Source organism: Gorilla gorilla, chromosome 13 (assembly GCF_029281585.2).
Source record: "Gorilla gorilla gorilla isolate KB3781 chromosome 13, NHGRI_mGorGor1-v2.1_pri, whole genome shotgun sequence".
Taxonomy (NCBI): domain Eukaryota; kingdom Metazoa; phylum Chordata; class Mammalia; order Primates; family Hominidae; genus Gorilla; species Gorilla gorilla.
In genome coordinates, this window is record NC_073237.2 from 88,183,421 (window position 1) to 88,207,976 (window position 24,556).

Consider the following 24,556-nt stretch of genomic DNA (forward strand, 5'->3'; position numbering starts at 1 on the left):
GAAACCCCATCTCTACAAAAAATACAAAAACTAGCTGGGCGTGGTGGCGTGTGCCTGTAGTCTCAGCTACTCAGGAGGCTGAAGTGGGAGGATCACTTGAACTGGGAGACAGAGGCTGCAGTGAGCCGAGATCAAACTACTGGGCTCCAGCCTGGGTGACAAGAGCAAGACCCTGTCTTTAAATTTAAAAAAAAAAAAAAAAAAAAAAAAAAGAATGTGTTCATGGATTTAAAATCCCTATCTGAACTCTCTTGCTAAGGCAGAGCCTGAACGCTTGCAATAGTGAAGACCTTCTCAAGCTTCTGCAGAAAACCCTTTTCTCAAAGAACAGAACCTGGAGCTATAAATACTTCAAGAAAGAGATTTTGGTGTTAACTCCAGCTCACCAGCCATTGTTTCCTTGGGTTAAGGGTTCCTTAAAGGTAGTTTAAATAGGCAGCACATGTGTTAACAATGCGAGCCTGCCTGCCTAGCTTTCACTCTTTTTGCACTGGAGTTAACTGCTGATTAGACACTGGCCACACTACCAACATAAATGGAAGTCATCTCTGCCTGGGTATGTGCTGGACATGTCCCTGTCTGGAGGCGGGCTCAGGGTGCTTTGTCCACTCTGCTAGAAAAATCATTAAGACATGCCTGATCAGATTAATGTCAGCTATGCCTAAGCTATGAGATTCAGATCAGTCCCTTGGGATGCCCCCACAAGTGTGAGCAATTTCTTTTCTACCTTGCAAGAGTCAAGGAAGAGAAGGTTGTTCCCCCTGTTGCAGGCTTCTCCCTGGCCGCTGGTCAGGTGCCCACAGGACAGAGAGAGCAAGGGTTGTAAGGAAGATGACAAGGGGGTGCTGGGGTGGACGGTGCTCCTGCCATCACACCCCGCTCACATTTCCCTCACCGAAGCGGGCTTTCAGTCTGAATAGACAATATCCAGGCTGGGCGCGGTGGCTCAAATCTGTAATCCCAGCACTTTGGGAGGCCAAGGTGGGAGGATCACAAGGTCAGAAGATTGAGACCATCCTGGCTAACACGGTGAAACCCCATCTCTACTAAAAATACAAAAACAAAATTAGCCAGGCGTAGTGGTGGGCACCTGTAGTCCCAGCTACTCGGTAGGCTGGGGCAGGAGAATGGCGTGAACCCAGGAGGCGGAGCTTGCAGTGAGCCGAGAATACGCCACTGCACTCCAGCCTGGGCGACAAAGCAAGACTCTGTTTCGGTGGGGGGCGGGGAATATATATATATATACACATATATATATCCCCAAAAAGCCAGATAGAAGTGCTTGGAAAATGGCATCTTTGCTTTTGAATTGTCTGAGAAAACTAGTGGGAGTTGCTTTCTATTTTCCAACAATTATATTTTATCTTTATCTGGCACATTTGAGGCCTTGGAAGAGGAACAGAGCTGGAGAGAGTCTGTTAAGTGGATCCCTGGGAAAGCAAGGAAAGGACTGAAACGGAATTTGGCAGCTATAAAATTCCTTCAGCAACGTAAGTGCAGTAGACATGCTCACCAGCTGGTGGAGCATCCACGTTTCAGAAATGAAGTGTGGAAATCCCCTGCCCCTCATGCTGCCAGGCACTGATCCAAGGCCTGATGGGACATGGATGAAGAAGACACTTCTACACCAAGAAGTGATTGTCAGGGAGGAGAGAGGGTGCTAAATAAAGACAACTCGGCCGGGCGCAGTGGCTCACGCCTGTAATCCCAGAACTTTGGGAGGCCAAGGTGGGTGGATCATGAGGTCAGGCGATCGAGACCATCCTGACCAACATGATGAAACTCCGTCTCTACTGAAATACAAACAATTAGCCGGGTGTGGTGGTGCACGCCTGTAGTCCCAGCTACTCGGGAGGCTGAGGCAGGGGAATTGCTTGAACCCGGGAGGCAGAGGTTGCAGTGAGCAGAGATTGTGCCACTGCACTCCAGCCTGGTGACTGAGCAAGACTCTGTCTCAAATAATAATAATAATAATAATAATAATAAAATAATGACAACCCTGGGTAAGAAAAGCAACAGGAGAGGGGTAGGAGATCAGGGAGAAACAGAGGCAGGGGCCAGCAGACTGTGATGGCAGGTGCTCCTCCACCAAGACTGGCAAGATGGTGGGGATCCACAGCCTTCCCCTAGATGACACATGCTGAGAATAAAAATTCATGAGTATTAATAATGAATGAGGTTTAAAAGAAACTAAGACTTTTTTAAGGTTGAAAAGGAATCCGTGTAAAAATTCAAAGGTACCTACATGTTGCATAGGAAGTTAACATTTTCCCCTAATTGTTTTGTTACAAAGTAGTAACCCATTCTCATAATTGTTTATCTTATTATGAGAGAGGCTGACTGTCTAAATGGGCTGCCTGCCTAGGTGAAGCAGAGGAAGCTCAATCTGTGACTCACCAGGAGACAGAGCAGATCAGCCACATTCACAAAGCAAAAACTCCCTAAGCGTTAGGTGCTCTGACAGTAATCTAATATGCAGCTGTATCAAAACTCAATACTCTTTACTTTGAATGCAAAACCTAGCATACAAACCATGATGTCCACTATACAATAAAATTACCAGACATGCAAAGAAACAGGAAAATATAACCTGTGGTCAAGAGAAACAAACACAAAGATAACCTAGATGTAAGAATCAGCAGAGCAGGTTGGATTAGGCCATTTTCACACCACTGATAAAAGACATACCTGAGACTGTAAGCAAAAAGGAGTTTAATTGGACTTACAGTTCCACATGGCTGTGGAGGCCTCAGAATCATGGTGGGAGGCAAAAGGCACTTCTTACATTGGCAGCGGCAAGAGAAAAATGAGGAAGAAGCAAAAGTGGAAACCCCTGATAAACCCATCAGACCTCGTGAGACTTACTGTGACGAGAACAGCACAGGAAAGACCGACCCCCATGATTCAATTACCTCCCCCTGGGTCCCTCCCGCAACATGTGGGTGATTCAGTTACCTCCCCCTGGATCCCTCCCGCAACATGTGGGAATTCTGGGAGATACAATTCAAGTTGAGATTTGGGTGGGGACACAGCCAAACCGTATCACAGGGCTTTAAAGTAATAGATGTGGAAAACACAGAAGAAGGTGTAGTGAAGATGTGGGGTATTTCAGGAGGAATGGAAACTATAAAAGAAGAACTAAACAGGAAGCCTAGAACTGAAACATAAGAGTCTACAATAAAAGATTCATTGGATGGTGCAGCCATGCACCACATAACGATGTTTTTGGTTAACAGCAGACCACATACACAATGGTGGCCCCCTAAGATTACAATGGAGCTGAAAAATCCTCATCGCCTAGTGACATCGGAGCTGTCATAACACTGTAGTGCAATTACTCAATTTTTAATAAACTCAATGTAGCCTAAATGTATAGCGTTTACACAGTCTACAGTAGTGTACAGTAATGTGTAATGTCCTGGGCCTTCACATTCACTCACCACTTACTCACTGACTCACCAGTAACAGCTTCCAGTCCTGCAAGCTCCATTCATGGTAAGTGCCCTATGTAAGTGTACCATTTCTTAATTTTTATACCATATTTTTACTGTACCTTTGCTGTGTTTAGATATACAAATACCATTATGTTACTGTTGCCTACAGTATTCAGTATAGTCATATGCTGTACAAGTCTGTAGCCTAGGAGCAACAGGCTGTACCATATAGCCTAGGTGTGCAGTAGGGGAAATCATCTAGGTTTGTGTGAGTACACTCTATGATGTCCCTACAAGGAGAAAATCACTAATGCATTTCTCACAACATTATCTCCACTGTTACATGATCCATGACTGTATAACAGAGTGGATACAGCAGAAGAAAAAAATCTATGAACTTGAAGACAGATCAACAGAAGATTTCCAAACTGAAGCAAAGAGACAAAAAGACTGACAACTCTGATACAAATATCTAACAAGGACATCAGAAAAATATGATAAGGGCCGGGTGCAGTGGCTCACATCTATAATCCCAGCATTTTGGGAGGCCGAGGCAGGTGAATCACTTGAGGTCAGGAGTTCAAGACCAGCCTGGCCAACATTGTGAAATGCCATCTCTACTAAAAATACAAAATTAGCCGGGCGTGGTGATGCGTGCCTGTAATCCCAGTTACTCAGAAGGCTGAGGCAGGACAATCGCTTGAACCTGGAAGGTGGAAGTTGCCATGAGCCAAGATCATGCCATTGCACTACAGCCTGGGCGACAGGGTAGGACTCCATCTCAAAAAAAAAAAAAGAGAAAAGAAAAGAAAAGAAAAATACGATAAGGACATCACAAGAGTATCTAACAAGGACACCACAAGAGCGTTACAGACCAAAATGTCTACCATCAAAAGGGGCAACATCCTCCTCAAAACATTAGCAAAACTGAATCCAGCAAAATAAACACAGACAATACTAAAGAGGCCCATGGACCAACCGGGGTTAATTTATTTATTTATTTATTTATTTATTTTATTATTTTTTTTTTCTGTTACCAACTAGCTATATATTTATTTTTTTTTTAACAGTTTTAGTGGTATTCTCATTTTATTTATTTTTTTTTTATTATACTTTAAGTTTTAGGGTACATGTGCACATTGTGCAGGTTAGTTACATATGTATACATGTGCCATGCTGGTGGTATATCTCCCAGTGCTATCCCTCCCCCCTCCCCCCACCCCACAACAGTCCCCAGAGTGTGATATTCCCCTTCCTGTGTCCATGTGATCTCATTGTTCAATTCCCACCTATGAGTGAGAATATGCGGTGTTTGGTTTTTTGTTCTTGCGATAGTTTACTGAGAATGATGGTTTCCAATTTCATCCATGTCCCTACAAAGGACATGAACTCATCATTTTTTATGGCTGCATAGTATTCCATGGTGTATATGTGCCACATTTTCTTAATCCAGTCTATCATTGTTGGACATTTGGGTTGGTTCCAAGTCTTTGCTATTGTGAATAATGCCACAATAAACATACGTGTGCATGTGTCTTTATAGCAGCATGATTTATAGTCCTTTGGGTATATACCCAGTAATGGGATGGCTGGGTCAAATGGTATTTCTAGTTCTAGATCCCTGAGGAATCGCCACACTGACTTCCACAATGGTTGAACTAGTTTACAGTCCCACCAACAGTGTAAAAGTGTTCCTATTTCTCCACATCCTCTCCAGCACCTGTTGTTTCCTGACTTTTTAATGATTGCCATTCTAACTGGTGTGAGATGATATCTCATAGTGGTTTTGATTTGCATTTCTCTGATGGCCAGTGATGATGAGCATTTTTTCATGTGTTTTTTGGCTGCATAAATGTCTTCTTTTGAGAAGTGTCTGTTCATGTCCTTCGCCCACTTTTTGATGGGGTTGTTTGTTTTTTTCTTGTAAATTTGTTTGAGTTCATTGTAGATTCTGGATATTAGCCCTTTGTCAGATGAGTAGGTTGCGAAAATTTTCTCCCATGTTGTAGGTTGCCTGTTCACTCTGATGGTAGTTTCTTTTGCTGTGCAGAAGCTCTTTAGTTTAATTAGATCCCATTTGTCAATTTTGTCTTTTGTTGCCATTGCTTTTGGTGTTTTGGACATGAAGTCCCTGCCCACGCCTATGTCCTGAATGGTAATGCCTAGGTTTTCTTCTAGGGTTTTTATGGTTTTAGGTCTGAGGTTTAAATCTTTAATCCATCTTGAATTGATTTTTGTATAAGGTGTAAGGAAGGGATCCAGTTTCAGCTTTCTACATATGGCTAGCCAGTTTTCCCAGCACCATTTATTAAATAGGGAATCCTTTCCCCATTGCTTGTTTTTCTCAGGTTTGTCAAAGATCAGATAGTTGTAGGTATGCAGCGTTATTTCTGAGGGCTCTGTTCTGTTCCATTGATCTATATCTCTGTTTTGGTACCAGTACCATGCTGTTTTTGTTACTGTAGCCTTGTAGTATAGTTTGAAGTCAGGTAGTGTGATGCCTCCAGCTTTGTTCTTTTGGCTTAGGATTGACTTGGCAATGCGGGCTCTTTTTTGGTTCCATATGAACTTTAAAGTAGTTTTTTCCAATTCTGTGAAGAAAGTCATTGGTAGCTTGATGGGGATGGCATTGAATCTGTGAATTACCTTGGGCAGTATGGCCATTTTCACGATATTGATTCTTCCTACCCATGAGCATGGAATGTTCTTCCATTTGTTTGTATCCTCTTTTATTTCCTTGAGCAGTGGTTTGTAGTTCTCCTTGAAGAGGTCCTTCACATCCCTTGTAAGTTGGATTCCTAGGTATTTTATTCTCTTTGAAGCAATTGTGAATGGGAGTTCACTCATGATTTGGCTCTCTGTTTGTCTGTTGTTGGTGTATAAGAATGCTTGTGATTTTTGTACATTGATTTTGTATCCTGAGACTTTGCTGAAGTTGCTTATCAGCTTAAGGAGATTTTGGGCTGAGACAATGGGGTTTTCTAGATAAACAATCATGTCGTCTGCAAACAGGGACAATTTGACTTCCTCTTTTCCTAATTGAATACCCTTTATTTCCTTCTCCTGCCTGATTGCCCTGGCCAGAACTTCCAACACTATGTTGAATAGGAGCGGTGAGAGAGGGCATCCCTGTCTTGTGCCAGTTTTCAAAGGGAATGCTTCCAGTTTTTGCCCATTCAGTATGATATTGGCTGTGGGTTTGTCATAGATAGCTCTTATTATTTTGAAATACGTCCCATCAATACCTAATTTATTGAGAGTTTTTAGCATGAAGGGTTGTTGAATTTTGTCAAAGGCTTTTTCTGCATCTATTGAGATAATCATGTGGTTTTTGTCTTTGGCTCTGTTTATATGCTGGATTACATTTATTGATTTGCGTATATTGAACCAGCCTTGCATCCCAGGGATGAAGCCCACTTGATCATGGTGGATAAGCTTTTTGATGTGCTGCTGGATTCGGTTTGCCAGTATTTTATTGAGGATTTTTGCATCAATGTTCATCAAGGATATTGGTCTAAAATTCTCTTTTTTGGTTGTGTCTCTGCCCGGCTTTGGTATCAGAATGATGCTGGCCTCATAAAATGAGTTAGGGAGGATTCCCTCTTTTTCTATTGATTGGAATAGTTTCAGAAGGAATGGTACCAGTTCCTCCTTGTACCTCTGGTAGAATTCGGCTGTGAATCCATCTGGTCCTGGACTCTTTTTGGTTGGTAAACTATTGATTATTGCCACAATTTCAGCTCCTGTTATTGGTCTATTCAGAGATTCAACTTCTTCCTGGTTTAGTCTTGGGAGAGTGTATGTGTCAAGGAATGTATCCATTTCTTCTAGATTTTCTAGTTTATTTGCGTAGAGGTGTTTGTAGTATTCTCTGATGGTAGTTTGTATTTCTGTGGGATCGGTGGTGATATCCCCATTATCATTTTTTATTGTGTCTATTTGATTCTTCTCTCTTTTTTTCTTTATTAGTCTTGCTAGCGGTCTATCAATTTTGTTGATCCTTTCAAAAAACCAGCTCCTGGATTCATTAATTTTTTGAAGGGTTTTTTGTGTCTCTATTTCCTTCAGTTCTGCTCTGATTTTAGTTATTTCTTGCCTTCTGCTAGCTTTTGAATGTGTTTGCTCTTGCTTTTCTAGTTCTTTTAATTGTGATGTTAGGGTGTCAATTTTGGATCTTTCCTGCTTTCTCTTGTGGGCATTTAGTGCTATAAATTTCCCTCTACACACTGCTTTGAATGCATCCCAGAGATTCTGGTATGTTGTGTCTTTGTTCTCGTTGGTTTCAAAGAACATCTTTATTTCTGCCTTCATTTCGTTATGTACCCAGTAGTCATTCAGGAGCAGGTTGTTCAGTTTCCATGTAGTTGAGCGGCTTTGAGTGAGATTTTTAATCCTGAGTTCTAGTTTGATTGCACTGTGGTCTGAGAGATAGTTTGTTATAATTTCTGTTCTTTTACATTTGCTGAGGAGAGCTTTACTTCCAACTATGTGGTCAATTTTGGAATAGGTGTGGTGTGGTGCTGAAAAAAATGTATATTCTGTTGATTTGGGGTGGAGAGTTCTGTAGATGTCTATTAGGTCCACTTGGTGCAGAGCTGAGTTCAATTCCTGGGTATCCTTGTTGACTTTCTGTCTCGTTGATCTGTCTAATGTTGACAGTGGGGTGTTAAAGTCTCCCATTATTAATGTGTGGGAGTCTAAGTCTCTTTGTAGGTCACTCAGGACTTGCTTTATGAATCTGGGTGCTCCTGTATTGGGTGCATATATATTTAGGATAGTTAGCTCCTCTTGTTTAATTGATCCCTTTACCATTATGTAATGGCCTTCTTTGTCTCTTTTGATCTTTGTTGGTTTAAAGTCTGTTTTGTCAGAGACTAGGATTGCAACCCCTGCCTTTTTTTGTTTTCCATTTGCTTGGTAGATCTTCCTCCATCCTTTTATTTTGAGCCTATGTGTGTCTCTGCACGTGAGATGGGTTTCCTGAATACAGCATACTGATGGGTCTTGACTCTTTATCCAGCTTGCCAGTCTGTGTCTTTTAATTGGAGAATTTAGTCCATTTACATTTAAAGTTAATATCGTTATGTGTGAATTTGATCCTGTCATTATGATGTTAGCTGGTGATTTTGCTCATTAGTTGATGCAGTTTCTTCCTAGTCTCAATGGTCTTTACATTTTGGCATGATTTTGCAGCGGCTGGTACCGGTTGTTCCTTTCCATGTTTAGCGCTTCCTTCAGGAGCTCTTTTAGGGCAGGCCTGGTGGTGACAAAATCTCTCAGCATTTGCTTGTCTGTAAAGTATTTTATTCCTCCTTCACTTATGAAGCTTAGTTTGGCTGGATATGAAATTCTGGGTTGAAAATTCTTTTCTTTAAGAATGTTGAATATTGGCCCCCACTCTCTTCTGGCTTGTAGGGTTTCTGCCGAGAAATCCGCTGTTAGTCTGATGGGCTTCCCTTTGAGGGTAACCCGACTTTTCTCTCTGGCTGCCCTTAACATTTTTTCCTTCATTTCAACTTTGGTGAATCTGACAATTATGTGTCTTGGAGTTGCTCTTCTCGAGGAGTATCTTTGTGGCGTTCTCTGTATTTCCTGAATCTGAATGTTGGCCTGCCTTGCTAGATTGGGGAAGTTCTCCTGCATAATATCCTGCAGAGTGTTTTCCAACTTGGTTCCATTCTCCGCATCACTTTCAGGTACACCAATCAGACGTAGATTTGGTCTTTTCACATAGTCCCATATTTCTTGGAGGCTTTGCTCATTTCTTTTTATTCTTTTTTCTCTAGACTTCCCTTCTCGCTTCATTTCATTCATTTCATCTTCCATTGCTGATACCCTTTCTTCCAGTTGATCGCATCGGCTCCTGAGGCTTCTGCATTCTTCACGTAGTTCTCGAGCCTTGGTTTTCAGCTCCATCAGCTCCTTTAAGCACTTCTCTGTATTGGTTATTCTAGTTATACATTCTTCTAAATTTTTTTCAAAGTTTTCAACTTCTTTGCCTTTGGTTTGAATGTCCTCCCGTAGCTCAGAGTAATTTGATCGTCTGAAGCCTTCTTCTCTCAGCTCGTCAAACTCATTCTCCATCCAGCTTTGTTCCGTTGCTGGTGAGGGACTGCGTTCCTTTGGAGGAGGAGAGGTGCTCTGCGTTTTAGAGTTTCCAGTTTTTCTGTTCTGTTTTTTCCCCATCTTTGTGGTTTTATCTACTTTTGGTCTTTGATGATGGTGATGTACAGATGGGTTTTCAGTGTGGATGTCCTTTCTGTTTGTTAGTTTTCCTTCTAACAGACAGGACCCTCAGCTGCAGGTCTGTTGGAATACCCTGCCGTGTGAGGTGTCAGTGTGCCCCTGCTGGGGGGTGCCTCCCAGTTAGGCTGCTCGGGGGTCAGGGGTCAGGGACCCACTTGAGGAGGCAGTCTGCCCGTTCTCAGATCTCCAGCTGCGTGCTGGGAGAACCACTGCTCTCTTCAAAGCTGTCAGACAGGGACATTTAAGTCTGCAGAGGTTACTGCTGTCTTTTTGTTTGTCTGTGCCCTGCCCCCAGAGGTGGAGCCTACAGAGGCAGGCAAGCCTCCTTGAGCTGTGGTGGGCTCCACCCAGTTCGAGCTTCCCGGCTGCTTTGTTTACCTAATCAAGCCTGGGCAATGGCGGGCGCCCCTCCCCCAGCCTCGCTGCCGCCTTGCAGTTTGATCTCAGACTGCTGTGCTAGCAATCAGCGAGATTCCGTGGGCGTAGGACCCTCCGAGTCAGGTGTGGGATATAGTCTCGTGGTGCGCCGTTTTTTAAGCCGGTCTGAAAAGCGCAATATTCGGGTGGGAGTGACCCGATTTTCCGGTTGCGTCCGTCACCCCTTTCTTTGACTCAGAAAGGGAACTCCCTGACCCCTTGCGCTTCCCAGGTGAGGCAATGCCTCGCCCTGCTTCGGCTCGCGCACGGTGCGCGCACCCACTGGGCTGCGCCCACTGTCTGGCACTCCCTAGTGAGATGAACCCAGTACCTCAGATGGAAATGCAGAAATCACCCGTCTTCTGCGTCGCTCACGCTGGGAGCTGTAGACCGGAGCTGTTCCTATTCGGCCATCTTGGCTCTCCTCCCCCAACCGGGGTTAATTTAACGCCACTGCACTCTATATTTGAAAATGGTTAAAATACCTGGGAATAAACCTAACAAAAGATGTCCAAGGCCTCCACACTTGAAACTTCAAAAATCACAATGTTGAAATGAAAACATGTTCACAAAAATATGTGAAAACAAATGTTCATGGCTTTATTTATAATTGCCCCCAAATGCTCATCAATAGGTGAATAAACATATTGTAGTACATTCATACAACAGAATACTTCTCAATAAACAGGAATGAAGTGCTGTATATGTAACCAGAATAAATCTTTCAGACATTACATTTAATGAAAGAGGCCAGACATAAGAGTCTCCAAACAAAATGTCAACAGCACAAGGCAGGAATTTTTAGTTTTTATCTGTTGCATTCATTGTTGTATCCTCAATGTCTTGAATGGGACCTGGCACATAGTTGACCCTCCATAGAAATTTGTTAACTTTTTTTTTTTTTGAGAGACAGAGTATTGCTCTGTCGCTCGCCCAGGCTGGAGTGCAGTATCACGATCTTGGCTCACTGCCACCTCCACCTCCTGGAGGTTGATTCTCCTGCCCAGCTTCCCAAGTAGCTGGGACTACAGGCATTCACCACCACACCCAGCTAATTTTTGTATTTTTTAGTAGAGATGGAGTTTCATCATATGTTGGCCAGGCTGGTCTCAAACTCCAGACCTCAGGTGATAAGCCCACCTCAGCCTCCCAAAGTGCTGGGATTACAGGCGTGAGCCACCACGCCCGGCTGAAGCTAAAATTTGTTAACTAAATGAATGATTTCCTTGAGAATTAAGACGCTGTATATTTATTACTCTCTGCTTCCAAAATGAAATACTCTGAATATCTGACTGTACTGATAACATATTAGATGTGGCAAAAACATCCACTTGATCCAACTGAACATGCCCAACACCAATGTTTGATATCATAAAAATCCAAGTCAGCAGAACCTTGGAAATATTGGCCTTTACAATGGCCACCTCTAAGGCCAGGATCACATAAGGTGGCCAGAGGCAGAGAAGACAATGGCTCTGAGGGTGCCAGTTCCCTGGGAAGTAAATTTTATTTTCCCCTACGCTGTTCAGGTGGCTAGTCCCTCCCAGGTAAGCCAAACACTTTCCCCCTTGGAAGGTTGCTATATCCTTGAAAAACCCTGAAGGCAGTTGGTAAAAGGCTCTCACTGTGCATAATATGGCATAAGAGCTAGCCCCTGGAATCCACGGGCTCGGGTGGAAACAAAACAACCTAAAGCGGCATTCCATGTGTGAGTGCACATCAAGTGTGCACATTTTCATTATTGCTGAAATGCAAATATCCTGTGTCACCATATGGTCTCATTATTTATTAATTATATTATATATACATATTTTTAAGACAAAGTCTCGCTCTTTTTGCCCAGGCTAGAATGCAGTGGCGCGATCTCAGCTCACTGCAACCTCCACCTCCTGGGTTCAAGCAATTCTCCTGCCTCAGTCTCCCGAGTAGCTGGGATCACAGGCATCTGCCACCATACCGGACTAATTTTGTATTTTTAGTAGAGACGGGGTTTCTCCATGTTGGTCAGGCTGGTCTCAAACTCTCGACCTCAGATGATCCACCCACCTTGACTTCCCAAAGTTCTAGGATTACAGGCATGAGCCACCATGCCCAGCCTATTTTTTTTTTTTTTTTTTTTTTTTGAGATGGAGTTTTGCTCTTGTTGCCTAGGCTGAAGTGCAATGGTGCGCTCTCGGCTCACTGCAACCTCCACCTCCCCGGTTCAGGCAGTTCTGCCTCAGACTCCCAAGCAGCTGGGATTACAGGTGTGTGCCACCACACCCGGCTCATTTTTGTATTTTTAGTAGAGATGGGGTTTCACCATGTTGGCCAGACTGGTATTGAACTCCTGACCTCAGGTGATCCGCCCACCTCGGCCTCCCAAAGTGTTGGGATTACAGGCGTTGAGCCACCGCGCCCAGCCTATAGTCTGCATTTAGATGTGTGTATCTATTCTCGAATTATCTTACTGATGATTGTCTATTTAGTCACCTACTGCTTGGATCACATAACCTTAAATTCAGTTTCTAGCTTTTATTCCGGTTCTGTACTATGGGATTTAAGGAAAGTTGTATTTTCTAGAAAATAGAACTTACCATAAAAAGATGTCACTGAGAAAAAAATTAGACTGGCTTCCCTCCTTCAAGTTCTGTCTGAATTAAGTTGAACTTGATTAGGTTGGTGGTCTGAGGGCTTTAATATCAAATGCCAAATGTCAGCCTTTTGCCTGAGTTTGTCAGCAATAAGGTGGCTTGGTTTGTTTGTTTATTTATTTATTTTTTAAAACATGGAGTCTCGCTCTGTTGGCCAGGCTGGAGTGCAGTGGTGTGATCTCGGCTCACTGCAACCTCCACCTCCCAGGTTCAAGCAATTCTCAGGCATCAGCCTCCCTAGTACCTGGGATTACAGGCACGCACCACCACGCCTGGCTAATGTTTGTATTTTTAGTAGAAAGAGGGTTTCACCAAGTTGGCCGGGCTGGTTTCCATCTCCTGACTTCAAGTGATCAGCCTGCCTTGGCCTCCCAAAGTGCTGGGATTACAGGCCTGAGCCACCATGCCTGGCCTGGCTTGGTTTCTGCTCACGTCATTTCTAATTACCGGCTTCTTACTTGGCACTTTCAATTTTATAGTGCTGTTTTCCTGTAATTAGGATAAACTCTGAACTAGACTTATGAAAACTCCCCGAAAATAGCAATGGAAGGAGTTTCGGCTGGCAGCTGGCCGAATTCTGTGTAGACACACTTGGCAAGAGGTGCCTTCGAATCATCCACCTGGAGAGGCTCATTATGTGGGTGAAACATATGGGGCTGGAGCTGGGGAGATAAGTCAGACTTGGAAACAAGGAGTCCCGGGTCACAAGCATCTGGATGGAGAACGGCTGAAGTCTTGGAATTAACTGATTCTTGTTCCCATAAGAAAATAACAGGGCCATGGCCCCAGGAAGGTGATTTCCCAGAGGCCAATAATTAACATAACTTTTCATTATTCAAAAGAATAACACACTTTCCTTGAGCAGGTGTGTGTGTGTGTGTGTGTGTGTGTGTGTAGCACAATATGCATGCACACACCTGTGGGCCATAGGGTGGGTCCAGGACAACAACACACGCCAGCCAAGGGCTCTGGTGCTGTGGCTTCGGGAAGGCAGCACACCCCACCCCACCACTTCCCTCCCCCTAGAAGCAGGACCTGTGTATGGGCCTATACTCATCTAAATGTGCCACTTTTCAGCAGAGCAGGAAAAACAAAACCCACATATGAAATATGAGACAGGCAGCCTAGCATTAATCTCCAAGCATGACTAACACTGCCGCTGAGTCAGCTTGGATAACCCGGGCCTCGGAAGCTCCATATGTGGAGGCACCGCCTTTTCTTCAAGCTTTGTTCTCCATATACACACCCTCCTCGTCCCCAGTTAAACAGGGATAGAAGGGAAAGCAATGTCTTATGGTGGTAAATCCTTTAACCTTCAAGGATATCCACCTCCCTCAACATGCACAAGCTTTAGTCCCACACACCACAGCGCTCACGCGTGTGGACGGGCCAGGGCAGCACCCAAGGAAGAGCCATGAGTGGAAGGCCTGAGTTAGCAACCATCAGAGTTCATGGCTAAGAATCCATGGTGCCATGTCTTGCTGTCACGCTGCACACAAGGCTAAGCCAAGACTATTCACTGTTCAACTCTCCATTTATACAGACAGGACACACCTCTTGACCAACAATGAAAGAATGCGAAGTGTTGTGCATTTTCTATAGAAGTGGCCCAAAAGAGGTGTCACTGATTAACTGGTCGAGTAAAAGAATCAGAGAACCTGTGGATTATTGTTTTAAGCTCACTGATTCTCTCCTATCTTCGTTTGGTTAAGGTCCAGAGATATCGTAAGCACATCATCACGGTGGGGCGGGGGAAGAGTCAGTCTACTGAAACAGAGTCAGGGTCACTGGGGAAAAGAAACTCATGGCTGCAGAAAGATGGCAGCCAGTGGGCTGCTACTACGCACTACAAAGTCAAAGAATGTCCTCGTGTGGAAAAGCCCTCTGCCAGAAAGCACAGTGGTGGTTACCAGAGGCTGGGACTGTGGAACTGGGGAGATGTTGGTCAAAGGACACAAAATTTCAGTTAGAAAGAGGACTAAGGTCAAGAGATCGGTTTTACAACATGACTATAGTGAATAACGATGTATTGGCAGATCACCCGGGGTCAGGAGTTCGAGACCAGCCTGGCCAATATGATGAAACCCTGTCTCTACCAAAAAACCAACCAACAAACAAAAAAATTAGCCAGGCATGGTGGTGCACGCCTGTAATCCCAGCTCCTCGGGAGACTGAGGCAGAAGAATTGCTTGAACCTGGGAGGCAGAGGTTTCAGTGAGCCAAGACTGTGCACTGCTGCACTCCAGCCTGGGCGAAAAAGCGAGACGCTGTCTCAAAAAAAAAAAAATGCTAAAGAGAATAGACTTTAAGTGTTTTCACTACAAGAAAATGATGAGTATGTCAAGTGAGACATATGTCCATTACCTTGATTTAGCCATTTCACAATGTATACATATATCAAAACATCGTGTTGTACACTGGAATATAGATAATTTTTATTGAATACATAAAGGTGGGAATAGAAAAAAGTATTTGTAGAAAACTTTAATTCCCCCATAGAAAAAAATCCAAAAGATACTTCAGGAAAAAATAATGGAAAAGTTCAACAAAGTTGTGGGTGTAAGACTTGTATTTAAAATTTAATGCCTTTCTCAACCACCACTAGCACACAATTTAAAAATAAAATTTGGGAGAGAAAGATATCAGTATCATTAGCAGAATCAATGAACCACCTGGAAACATACTTAAGAAAGGTGTGCCGGGTCGTCATGGAGAAAATTATAAAACTATACTGCAAAGGGCACAGAGGCCGGGCCTGGTGGCTCACGCCTGCAATCCCAGCACTTTAGGAGGCTGAGGCGTGTGGATCACCTGAGGTCAGGAGACCAGCCTGACCAACACGGTGGAACCCTGTCTCTACTAAAAATACAAAAATTAGCTGGGCGTGGTGGCAGGCGCCTGTAATCCCAGCTACTCAGGAGGCTGAGGCAGAGAATCACTTGAACCTGGGAGGCAGAGGCTGCAGTGAGCCGATATCATGCCACTGCACTGCAGCCGGGGCAACAAGAGCGAAACTCCGTCTCCAAAGAAAGGAAAGAAAAAAAAGAAAAGCACACAGACAACTTAAAGAAATATCAAACTACAAACTAGAAACAGCAGCATTAGTTCTCCCCTAATCAATCAAACTTTATTCAATTCTAATACAAAGATATAAAATTCACAAGGAAAAGAACAAGGCAAATAACAGGAAAGATAATTTAGAAAAATGATATGGTAATAAGGTGGATCAATCATCAGTTTAGGCTGCCATAACTAATATCATAGGCGGTGGCTTAAGCAACAGAATGTATTTTCTCACACTCTGGAGGCTGGAAGTCCAACATCAAGGTGCCAGCCACTTTGGCTCCTGGTGGGGGTTCTCCTCCTGCCTTCCAGATGGCACCTGAGATCTCTGTATCTCTTCCTCTTGTATAAAGACACCAGTACTCTTGGATCAGGGCTCCACCCTTATGACCTTATTTAACCTTAATCACCTTTTTAAAGGTCCTGTCTCCAGTACAGGCTCTGTCACCACATGAATTTGGTGGGAAACACATTTCAGTCCATAGCAGTAGAGGAGGGCATGTTTCCCTATATATGGCAAGATATATTACAAAGCTGTACTGTTAGAATACTGTGGAATTAGTCCAGGAACAGAAGCTATAGGGACAAAACAGCCTATAAGCAGACCACCATCTACAGAAATTTCACACAGGACAGGGGTGATATTAAATTTAATGATTACAGATTAGGTAATTCATTAGATGATGCCAAGACTCCAGGCCATCTGTAGAGAAAAACGTTATAGGATAATACTAGCTTATACCAGCATAAAAATAAATTCTAGATGGAGTAATAACTATGTAAAGGCATATACCTAGAAATTATTTTGAAACTCTTATAAAGCAAGAAAAACACATATTCTTTCTTTTTTTTTGAGACTAAGTATTGTTCTGTTGCCCAGGCTGGAGTGAAGTGGCGTGATCTTGGCTCACTGCAACCTCCGCCTCCCAGGTTCAAGCAATTCTCCTGTCTCCGCCTCCCAAGTAGCTGGAATTACAGGCATGTGCCACCATGCCCAGCTAATTTTTATATTTTTAGTAGAGACGGGGTTTCACGATGTTGGCCAGGCTGGTCTTGAACTCGTGACCTCAAAGTGATCCACCCGCCTTGGCCTCCCAAAGTGTTGGTATTACAGGCATGAGCCGCTGGCGCCCGGCCGAAAAACACATATCCTAACAGAAACATGGACAAAGTGCAGTCTATTTTAGTTATCTACCATAGTTATTTTCTATAATGTCACGACAAACACTGAATTAGTGAATATTGAGCCATAACTTAAAGTGAGAAGAAAGTCAATGTAAAAATATTTTCCCAGGGAAAATACAGTTAGTTTTCTGAGAGCCTCTGGTTACAACATTTGCTTCAACCAGGCAATACACATCTTGTTTTATGTACATTTTTGGTTAAAGACATCTTATTTGATGTATATTATTGATTCGTGGAAAACGCACAGCCTCTAACAACACATCTTCTCCGTAAGGCACATCACAGCTCCCTGCACTTGGGACACCAGATGGCACTTCAGCGCCACGCCTGGGAGCCATTTACAACAGCAGAATCACCAACAGAAAGCACACAAATAGGAAAAACGTGACACTAAGTAGACAGAAAGGATATGTGCTTACAGTATGAGGACTAGAACAAGAAGGCAGTGTAGTTTGGTTCAGTCTCAGCTGGAAACATGTGTCAGGGAGCTCAGGTTTTTCTCCACTCTGTGCATGTCCAAGAATGACCATGAAAACACCACGAGTGTTGATTTGGGGGACACGAAGTTTAGTGAATAAGCAAATTTGCAAATATGGAATCTGAAAATAATGAGGATAGGCTGGATACACACAGGCAATGCAATGGCTTTTAAAACGACAAAATGATGTTCAACCTCACTATTTACTGGTGAAATGTAATGTAAAATTACTATCTGACACCTAAGATGCTGGCAACATTTTAAGTTCTGATAATACCATGTGCTAGAAAACATGAGGAAATAATAACTCGTGTTGCAGGTGAGGCTATGAATGACTTGGCCATCATAGAGGGCAATCTGGCCATTCCTGGGAGAGGTGGGAGATGCACACCCGTAATCCTGCTTCCTGATCTCTGTCCCTGGAGGACTTTCACCCATAGGGACAAAGAGACGTGGGATGCACAGTCACTATAAGAGGGTCCCTATCAGTGAAAAGAACTAACCTTCACTCGGCAGTCAATGCATGATTCAAGTGGAAACTGACTCACAGAATGGAATACTGTATATTAGTTAAAATGAATTTAACTATGTATTAACATGGACTTTCAGACTGGAAAGGTCTCCACATCAACCTCCCAAAAAAAGTCTAGTTATGCATCATTTACAAGAGACCTACATAAAACAGAACACAAAAAGGTGAAAGACTAAAGAGTGGGACAGGAATCATAAAAACGGTTCCTGGCAAATGCAAATTTAAAAAGCATGTGGAACTCTATTATTGTTAGGCAAAACTGAATTCAAGGCAAAAAGCACTAAAAGGGACTGTAAAAAGAAACCAAAAAATCCCACAAAAACCTATATAACCTTAAAATACACACAAAATATTAAAAATAGAGAACTAATAGAAACTAGCAAATCCAGATTGAGTGTGGGTGACTTTCACAAATCTTCAGGTATCTGGTACTCATGTGGATAGAAAATATATAGATATTTTTAATAACATACTTAATACTCAATCTCACAGATGAGTCAAGAAATGTGCAGCCACATCAAAGCACACTTATTTTTGAAACAACAGGCAAGATTCACAAAAATGGACCGTATCTAACTGGTTACAAAGAAAAATCTCAATAAATTATCAAGAGTAAAACATAAACAGCCCATATTCACTAATAACAATGCAACAAAAATCAGAAAACAGTATCAAACAACAGAAGCCTAAATGCGTGCTGGAAGCAGGGAGATGGTATTCAGAGGAAACTTTACAGCTTTAAATACATTTATTTGAAAATTTAAAAAGGACTAGTAAAAATTACTTTTTCAAGAGGCTGGAATGATATAAAAGATCACTTGAATCACTGCATACACCGGAAAAGCTACACTTAAAAAGGCTGACCACACCAATGTTGGGAAATATGTGGAGTGATCACAAGTCTCCCACACTGTGGGTGGAGGTAAAAAGAGTTTAGGAGAAGGCCCAGGAATGTCTTATAAAATTAAGCACACACATGCCCTATATAATGCAGCAATTCTACGCCTAGTTAACACTAACAGAAATGAAAATACATGTCCACAAAAAGTATAGAGTATTCCTAAACAAGGAACTTTATTCATAGTAGTCAAGCCTGGAATCTGCTTAGGTGTCCTTCAACAGGAGAATGGATAAATCAACGAGTATGTTCATACAGTAAAATGCTATTCAGCAATAAACAGCTGTAACCTACTGATATGTGTACAACACAGATGAATCTCAAAAGCACTATGCTAAAAGGACGCCAGGCTTAAGTGGCTAGCTACATCCTGAAGGATTTCATTTCTGTGATGTTTAATAACAGGAAAAACTAGTCCATTACTTAAAAAATCAGAATAGTGGGTGCCTGGGGTAGAAGGGAGTTGACTAGGAAGTTGCACGACAGAGCCTGCAAGCGTGACAGAGATTCTGTACCTGGATAGGGTGTTTCGATTGCAGAGATTTATGCATTTGTCAGACCTTATAGTGCTATACTTAAGATGTGTGCATTTCACTGGTATGCAAATTTTAACTGAAGAAGAAGGAGCAAGAATCATAAACAGATACTGAACTCTCATTAATGATATATATGCTGAAGTATTTCAGGGTAAATGTACAAGTATCTGCAACTCAGTGAAATGAATGAAAAATTAGATGGATTGATGGACAGATGGAGGCTGGATGGAACGATAAGTGATAAAGTTAGCACAGTAAAATGTAAATGCTAGCATCTAAGCTGAGTATACAGGAGCCCACTATAAAATTCTTTCAACCGTATGTTTGAAATTTTTCATTATAAAATGTTAAGAAAAAGAAAACACCTCAAAACACAAAGGAAAGTAGTCCTTGATAAGAAAATTCAATTTAGATATTAATTCTCACCAAACTGACCTAAAAATTCATTGTAATTCCAGTCAAACTACCATCAGAATTTTTCAAGGAAATCATGACATTCTTTAACAAGACATAACATGAAAAACAAATTGTTCATTTGTAAAAGTTTTAATTTCTATATGATCAAGAAATAAGACATAAAGAATTATCAAAATTCATTAAGAAACAATGTAAAGGAAAAATGAGCAAAGAATATGAAGTGGCAATTGACAAAGAGGAGACATGAGTGCCAAGCAATGTGTGTCCACATGTTTAGCCTCACTAGTAACCAGGGAAATAGAGAACAAAGCAGGTCATTTATTCATTTTTCATCCTTCAGAGTGGCAGAAGTTAACAAGTTTGGAAGTCATCTTATGGAAGATAAGGAGAAATGGGTCCTTTGACGTTGTTGGGAAAGTAACCTACGAACGACCATTTGGCAGTATCAGTTTTAAAAGGGGGATGCCTGTGCCCCTTTAGTTTTTCCTCTTCAGAATCTCTCCTAGAGAAACCCAGCCACAGGTCTCAGGGCCAGGGAAAGGAGACGCGGTGGCACGAGTGGCTGGGATGAGGCTTCCCTGATGGGAATGCCTGTCACGATGGAACAGTCACATGCTCTGCACATGAGTCCAGAAACAGGGAAAGAGAGCATCTGGAAACTTCAAATACACTGGAAACTTCAAATACACTGAGATGGAAAGATTTCTGTGAATACTGTTTACTAAACATGTCAAGTATAGCATCATTTATGTAAAAAAGTACATAAAACTGATAAGAGGTATTTCTTTTTAAAAATATTTTTATGTTTATTGTCAAATAGCACTCCAGAAATTTCTCATCAATAGTGTATAGGTAAGCATATTTCTTCATTGCCTCAATAATACTGAGTAATTTATGTGCTTTTAGACCTTTTTTCAAGTTGATTGTTTTGTATTTCCTTAGGTAGATGTATGTATGTACTGAGTGCCTAGAAACTCCCTGGATGATTTACCTTTATGACAAGGGAGGCAGGAGGCCTGGAAGGATGGGAGGTCAGACGGGACTTTCCGAAACTGCCCCAGTCATTTACATCAATGTGTGGATTAAATCCATAACTTAAAGTGAGAAGAAAGTCAATGTAAAAATATTGTGAAATAATTTATATAAATATATATATATTTACAATTTGTATATAAATATATGAATGTTTAATATTTTTATAATTATAGCTCTGTAATTATGTTATGTATTTACAATATATTATACAGTTACATAATATATTTATGTAACTATATATAAATGAACTATAAAAGTTTTATTTATAAAATACATAAATATAGGCTGGGTGCAGTGGCTCATGCCTGTAATCTCAGCACTTTGGGAGGCCAAGGTGGACGGATCACTTGAGGTCAGGAGTTCGAGACCAGTCTGGCCAACATGGTGAAACCCCGTCTCTGCTAAAAATACAAACATTAGCCGGGCATGGTGGTGTGCATCTGTAATTTCAGCTACTTGGGAGGCTCAGACAGGAGAATTGCCTGAACTCGGCAGGCAGAGGTTGCAGTGAGCGGAGACTGCACCACTGCACTCCAGCCTGGGTGACAGGGCGAGACTCTGTCTCAAAAAATAAAATAACTAAAATAAAAGACATAAATATAAAATAAGAGAGAACAATAGTTCAACTTTTGAAATGACTTATATGCTTTTTTCCAAAGCCCCATAATTGTGCTCATGATGCAATTTCTTCTTTCCTTACTCTGTGTCTGAAGGATTATTAAGGAAAAATGCTCCATCACTATTGCTTAGCACAGAATCTTCCCAAATATCTTCCCTCTAGGTCAGGTGTGGTGGCACACACCTACAATCCCAGTGATTTGGGAGGGCGAGACAGGAGGATTGCTCGAGGCAAGAGTTTGTGACCAGTCTGGACAGCATAGTGAGACCCCATCTCTACAAAAAATAAGAAAAAATTATCCGGGTGTGTGGTGGCACGCACCTGCAGTCCCAGCTACTTGGGAAGCTGAAGGGGGAGGATGGCTTGAGCCCAGGAGTACAAGACTGCAGTAAGCTGTGATCGTGCCACTGCACTCCAGTCTGGGTGAAAGAGCCAGGCCTGTCTATTTGGGGGGAAAAAAAAATCTGCCCTCTGCAAGCAAGCTGCTGATGTCTGCTGAGACAGGTCGCTGCCCTGCCCAGCCTCCCAACGTGGTGTTGCAGCACATCATGGGTGGGTAATGGGTACAAGGCCCAGGGAAACAGAAATCAGCCAACACTGCACACTTTACCAACCATATAGTGTTCATGCTATTGTTCAGAACATCTCAAAGTGAAGCACTGCTCTCCAATATGTCTGAGGAGGAAATGCAGGAAACCTGGACAGTCACTGCTCATCTCAAACATAGGCAATGGAATGAGCACTCCTCTGTGTACACGATGGGAGAGTGTGCGCAGTTCAGAGGAGACTCTCCCAAGACAGCCTGGCCACAGTGGAACAACCTCGTACTGGGAAACCAGAGGCCTGAGTTCAAAGCCACTGCTGTCAGCAGCTCGTGAAGGAGTGTGAGCCTGGCTGTGAGCCTCAGTCTCCTAATCTGCAAGGTGGGGTGAGACTCCCACCCACTGCCACGGGGTGGCCCAAGGCTCAGGGGCACACATTTATTAACTGCAGCTGGTGGTGCTGGGATTTCAGAGTGAACTACGTCCCTGTTTCCAAATGTCCTAATGAGCCGGTATCCTTCCTGGTGCCCAGGCAACCTGGACTGTATATTTATACTCCTCTCAGTAGCCCTGTGTAAGGTCATGATCACAGAAAGAAATTAACCATTTTTGTTTTTTCTGTACAAGAAACACGAAAAATGTAAATGTTTCCCAACCCTAAGCAAGCATGTGGCCATCCCTGTGTGAAGCCCAGCCAACTTCTAGCAAATTCGGCAAAGACATGAGCTGGCAGGATTTAAAACCCGGATTCTTACATAACAAAAACCCTCAGAGCAGCAGAACATGGTTTGGGGAAAACAGATACTTACTGAAAGTTATGATTTGGGCTGTGCGTTGGACCTAAAAAGAGGAAACAAAAAGACAAGTTATTAATACTCCATGATTTGGAATACAACCTTCTTCAAATCAGGCCAGTGGCAAACAGGCTGAAGCCAGCGGGCTCACTGGTGGGCAGCTGTTCTCGGGCCTCAGGCTCCGCTCGTGATTACGTCAGCAAGGCTGGAAACCACACACAAGGGAAGGGGTGCTTTGTCACTGAGGGTATCTTTGCTTTGGGAGTTTTTGCTGTCCTTACTCTCTCTCTTCTTATCTAGTCTTTACACACAAAATCTGTTTTACTACTTGTGATTGGATGGCGTGGGCTTCGGTGGCAGGGCCGGGGCGTTTGCTGCCTCGAAGTTTTTCACAGGTGGGATGAAGGGGACACAGTCCTTCCTGCCACTTAATTCCTTCACCAGGTGTGACGAGCACAGAGACTCAGAATCTCTGGTCGTCGCACTCAGCTCTCTCCCCACCCCAGCCAGGTCAGCCTCGGGCCCTACCTAGCCGTCCTGCAGTGTGGCCACTCTCCCACTGACACCTGACCTCCTAACACACGGCCTTCCTGCTAAACACCTCAGCTCCCCATGTGTGCCTGGGATTGTCTTCTGGGCTCCAGGTCCATAAACCTCTCCATCTGCACCCATTTTCTTTTTGTTCTCTTTTTTTTTTTTTTTTTTTTTTGAGACAGTTTCACTCTTGTCACCCATGCTGGAATGCAATGGCGTGATCTCGGCTCACTGCAACCTCCACCTCCCAGGTTCAAGCGATTCTCCTGCCTCAGCCTCCTGAGTAGCTGGGATTACAGGCGCCCGCCACCATGCCAGGCTAATTTTGTATTTTTAGTAGAGATGGAGTTTCTACTAAACTGGCCAACTACTACCATGTTGGCTAGGCTGATCTCAAACTCCTGACCTCAGGTGATCCGCCCACCTCGGCCTCCCAAAGTGCTGGGATTACAGGCGTGAGCCACTGCGCCTGGCCTTATTTTCTTTTATTACTAGTAAATGGGTAACAGGTCAAGCTGGGCCCTGGGGCACATGGGGAAGGCCCTAGGGAACGGTTTCATTGCTCTCCCCTCGTGCTGACTGGTGTGTGTTCCGTTTCAAATAGCAACTGGACCTCTTGCTCGGTGGCTGGGAACCTTCATATCTGCTAACCCACACAATTTCACTGTCCAACTCACCCAGCCGCACAAACAGGACGCCAGTGGCAGTAATGGTCTTCATCCCATTGGTGGCCACGCACTGGTAGTAGCCAGTGTCTGTCGTGTCCAGGTCCTGGATTCGCAGTCGTGAACCATATTCTGTCTTCCGGATGATGATCCGCCGCGGCTCCTGCACCACCGGGGCATCATTCTTTAGCCACCGCACGTTAGGGGGTGGGTTTCCTGCCACCTTGCAGTGCAGAATTGCCGTCTGGCCTTGGACAATGGTGATATTGTTTACTGGCTCCAGAAAATTCAGAAAGTAACCTGCCAAGGAGAGCGGTCACAAAAGAGCAAGTGTCAGTGAGGGCTGGAAGGAAGGGCTACCTGGGGGCTCTGTTATGAACTCTTCCAAGGGAAGGTTTCGATTTTTGTCACCTGCTAAAATAGGTTCTTGTTATCTGCGGTAATTATCTTCTAGAAAGCTACAGGGAACGCTGAATTAGTGAATACTGAACCACTGCTCCTACGGGAAATACAGAGTCAAATTCCTGT

At 43.2% G+C, this 24,556-nt stretch overlaps 1 protein-coding gene across 14 annotated transcripts in view; it reads right to left on the reverse strand.

The window, feature by feature from the left end:
• The window catches only part of ROR2 (receptor tyrosine kinase like orphan receptor 2), a 232,264-nt gene that overhangs the window by 16,745 nt on the left and 190,963 nt on the right, over positions 1 to 24,556 (reverse strand). For all 14 annotated transcript variants that reach the window (XR_010130279.1, XM_055349868.2, XM_055349871.2 and 11 more), the window contains 2 exons: positions 24,041 to 24,328; positions 22,845 to 22,875 (listed from right to left, as the gene is read on the reverse strand). Coding sequence is in view for 13 of the 14 variants with exons in the window: in XM_055349868.2 (XP_055205843.2) it covers positions 22,845 to 22,875; positions 24,041 to 24,328 (319 nt within the window). In the remaining variant the exon portion in view is untranslated. The remainder of the gene's footprint in view (positions 1 to 22,844; positions 22,876 to 24,040; positions 24,329 to 24,556) is intronic.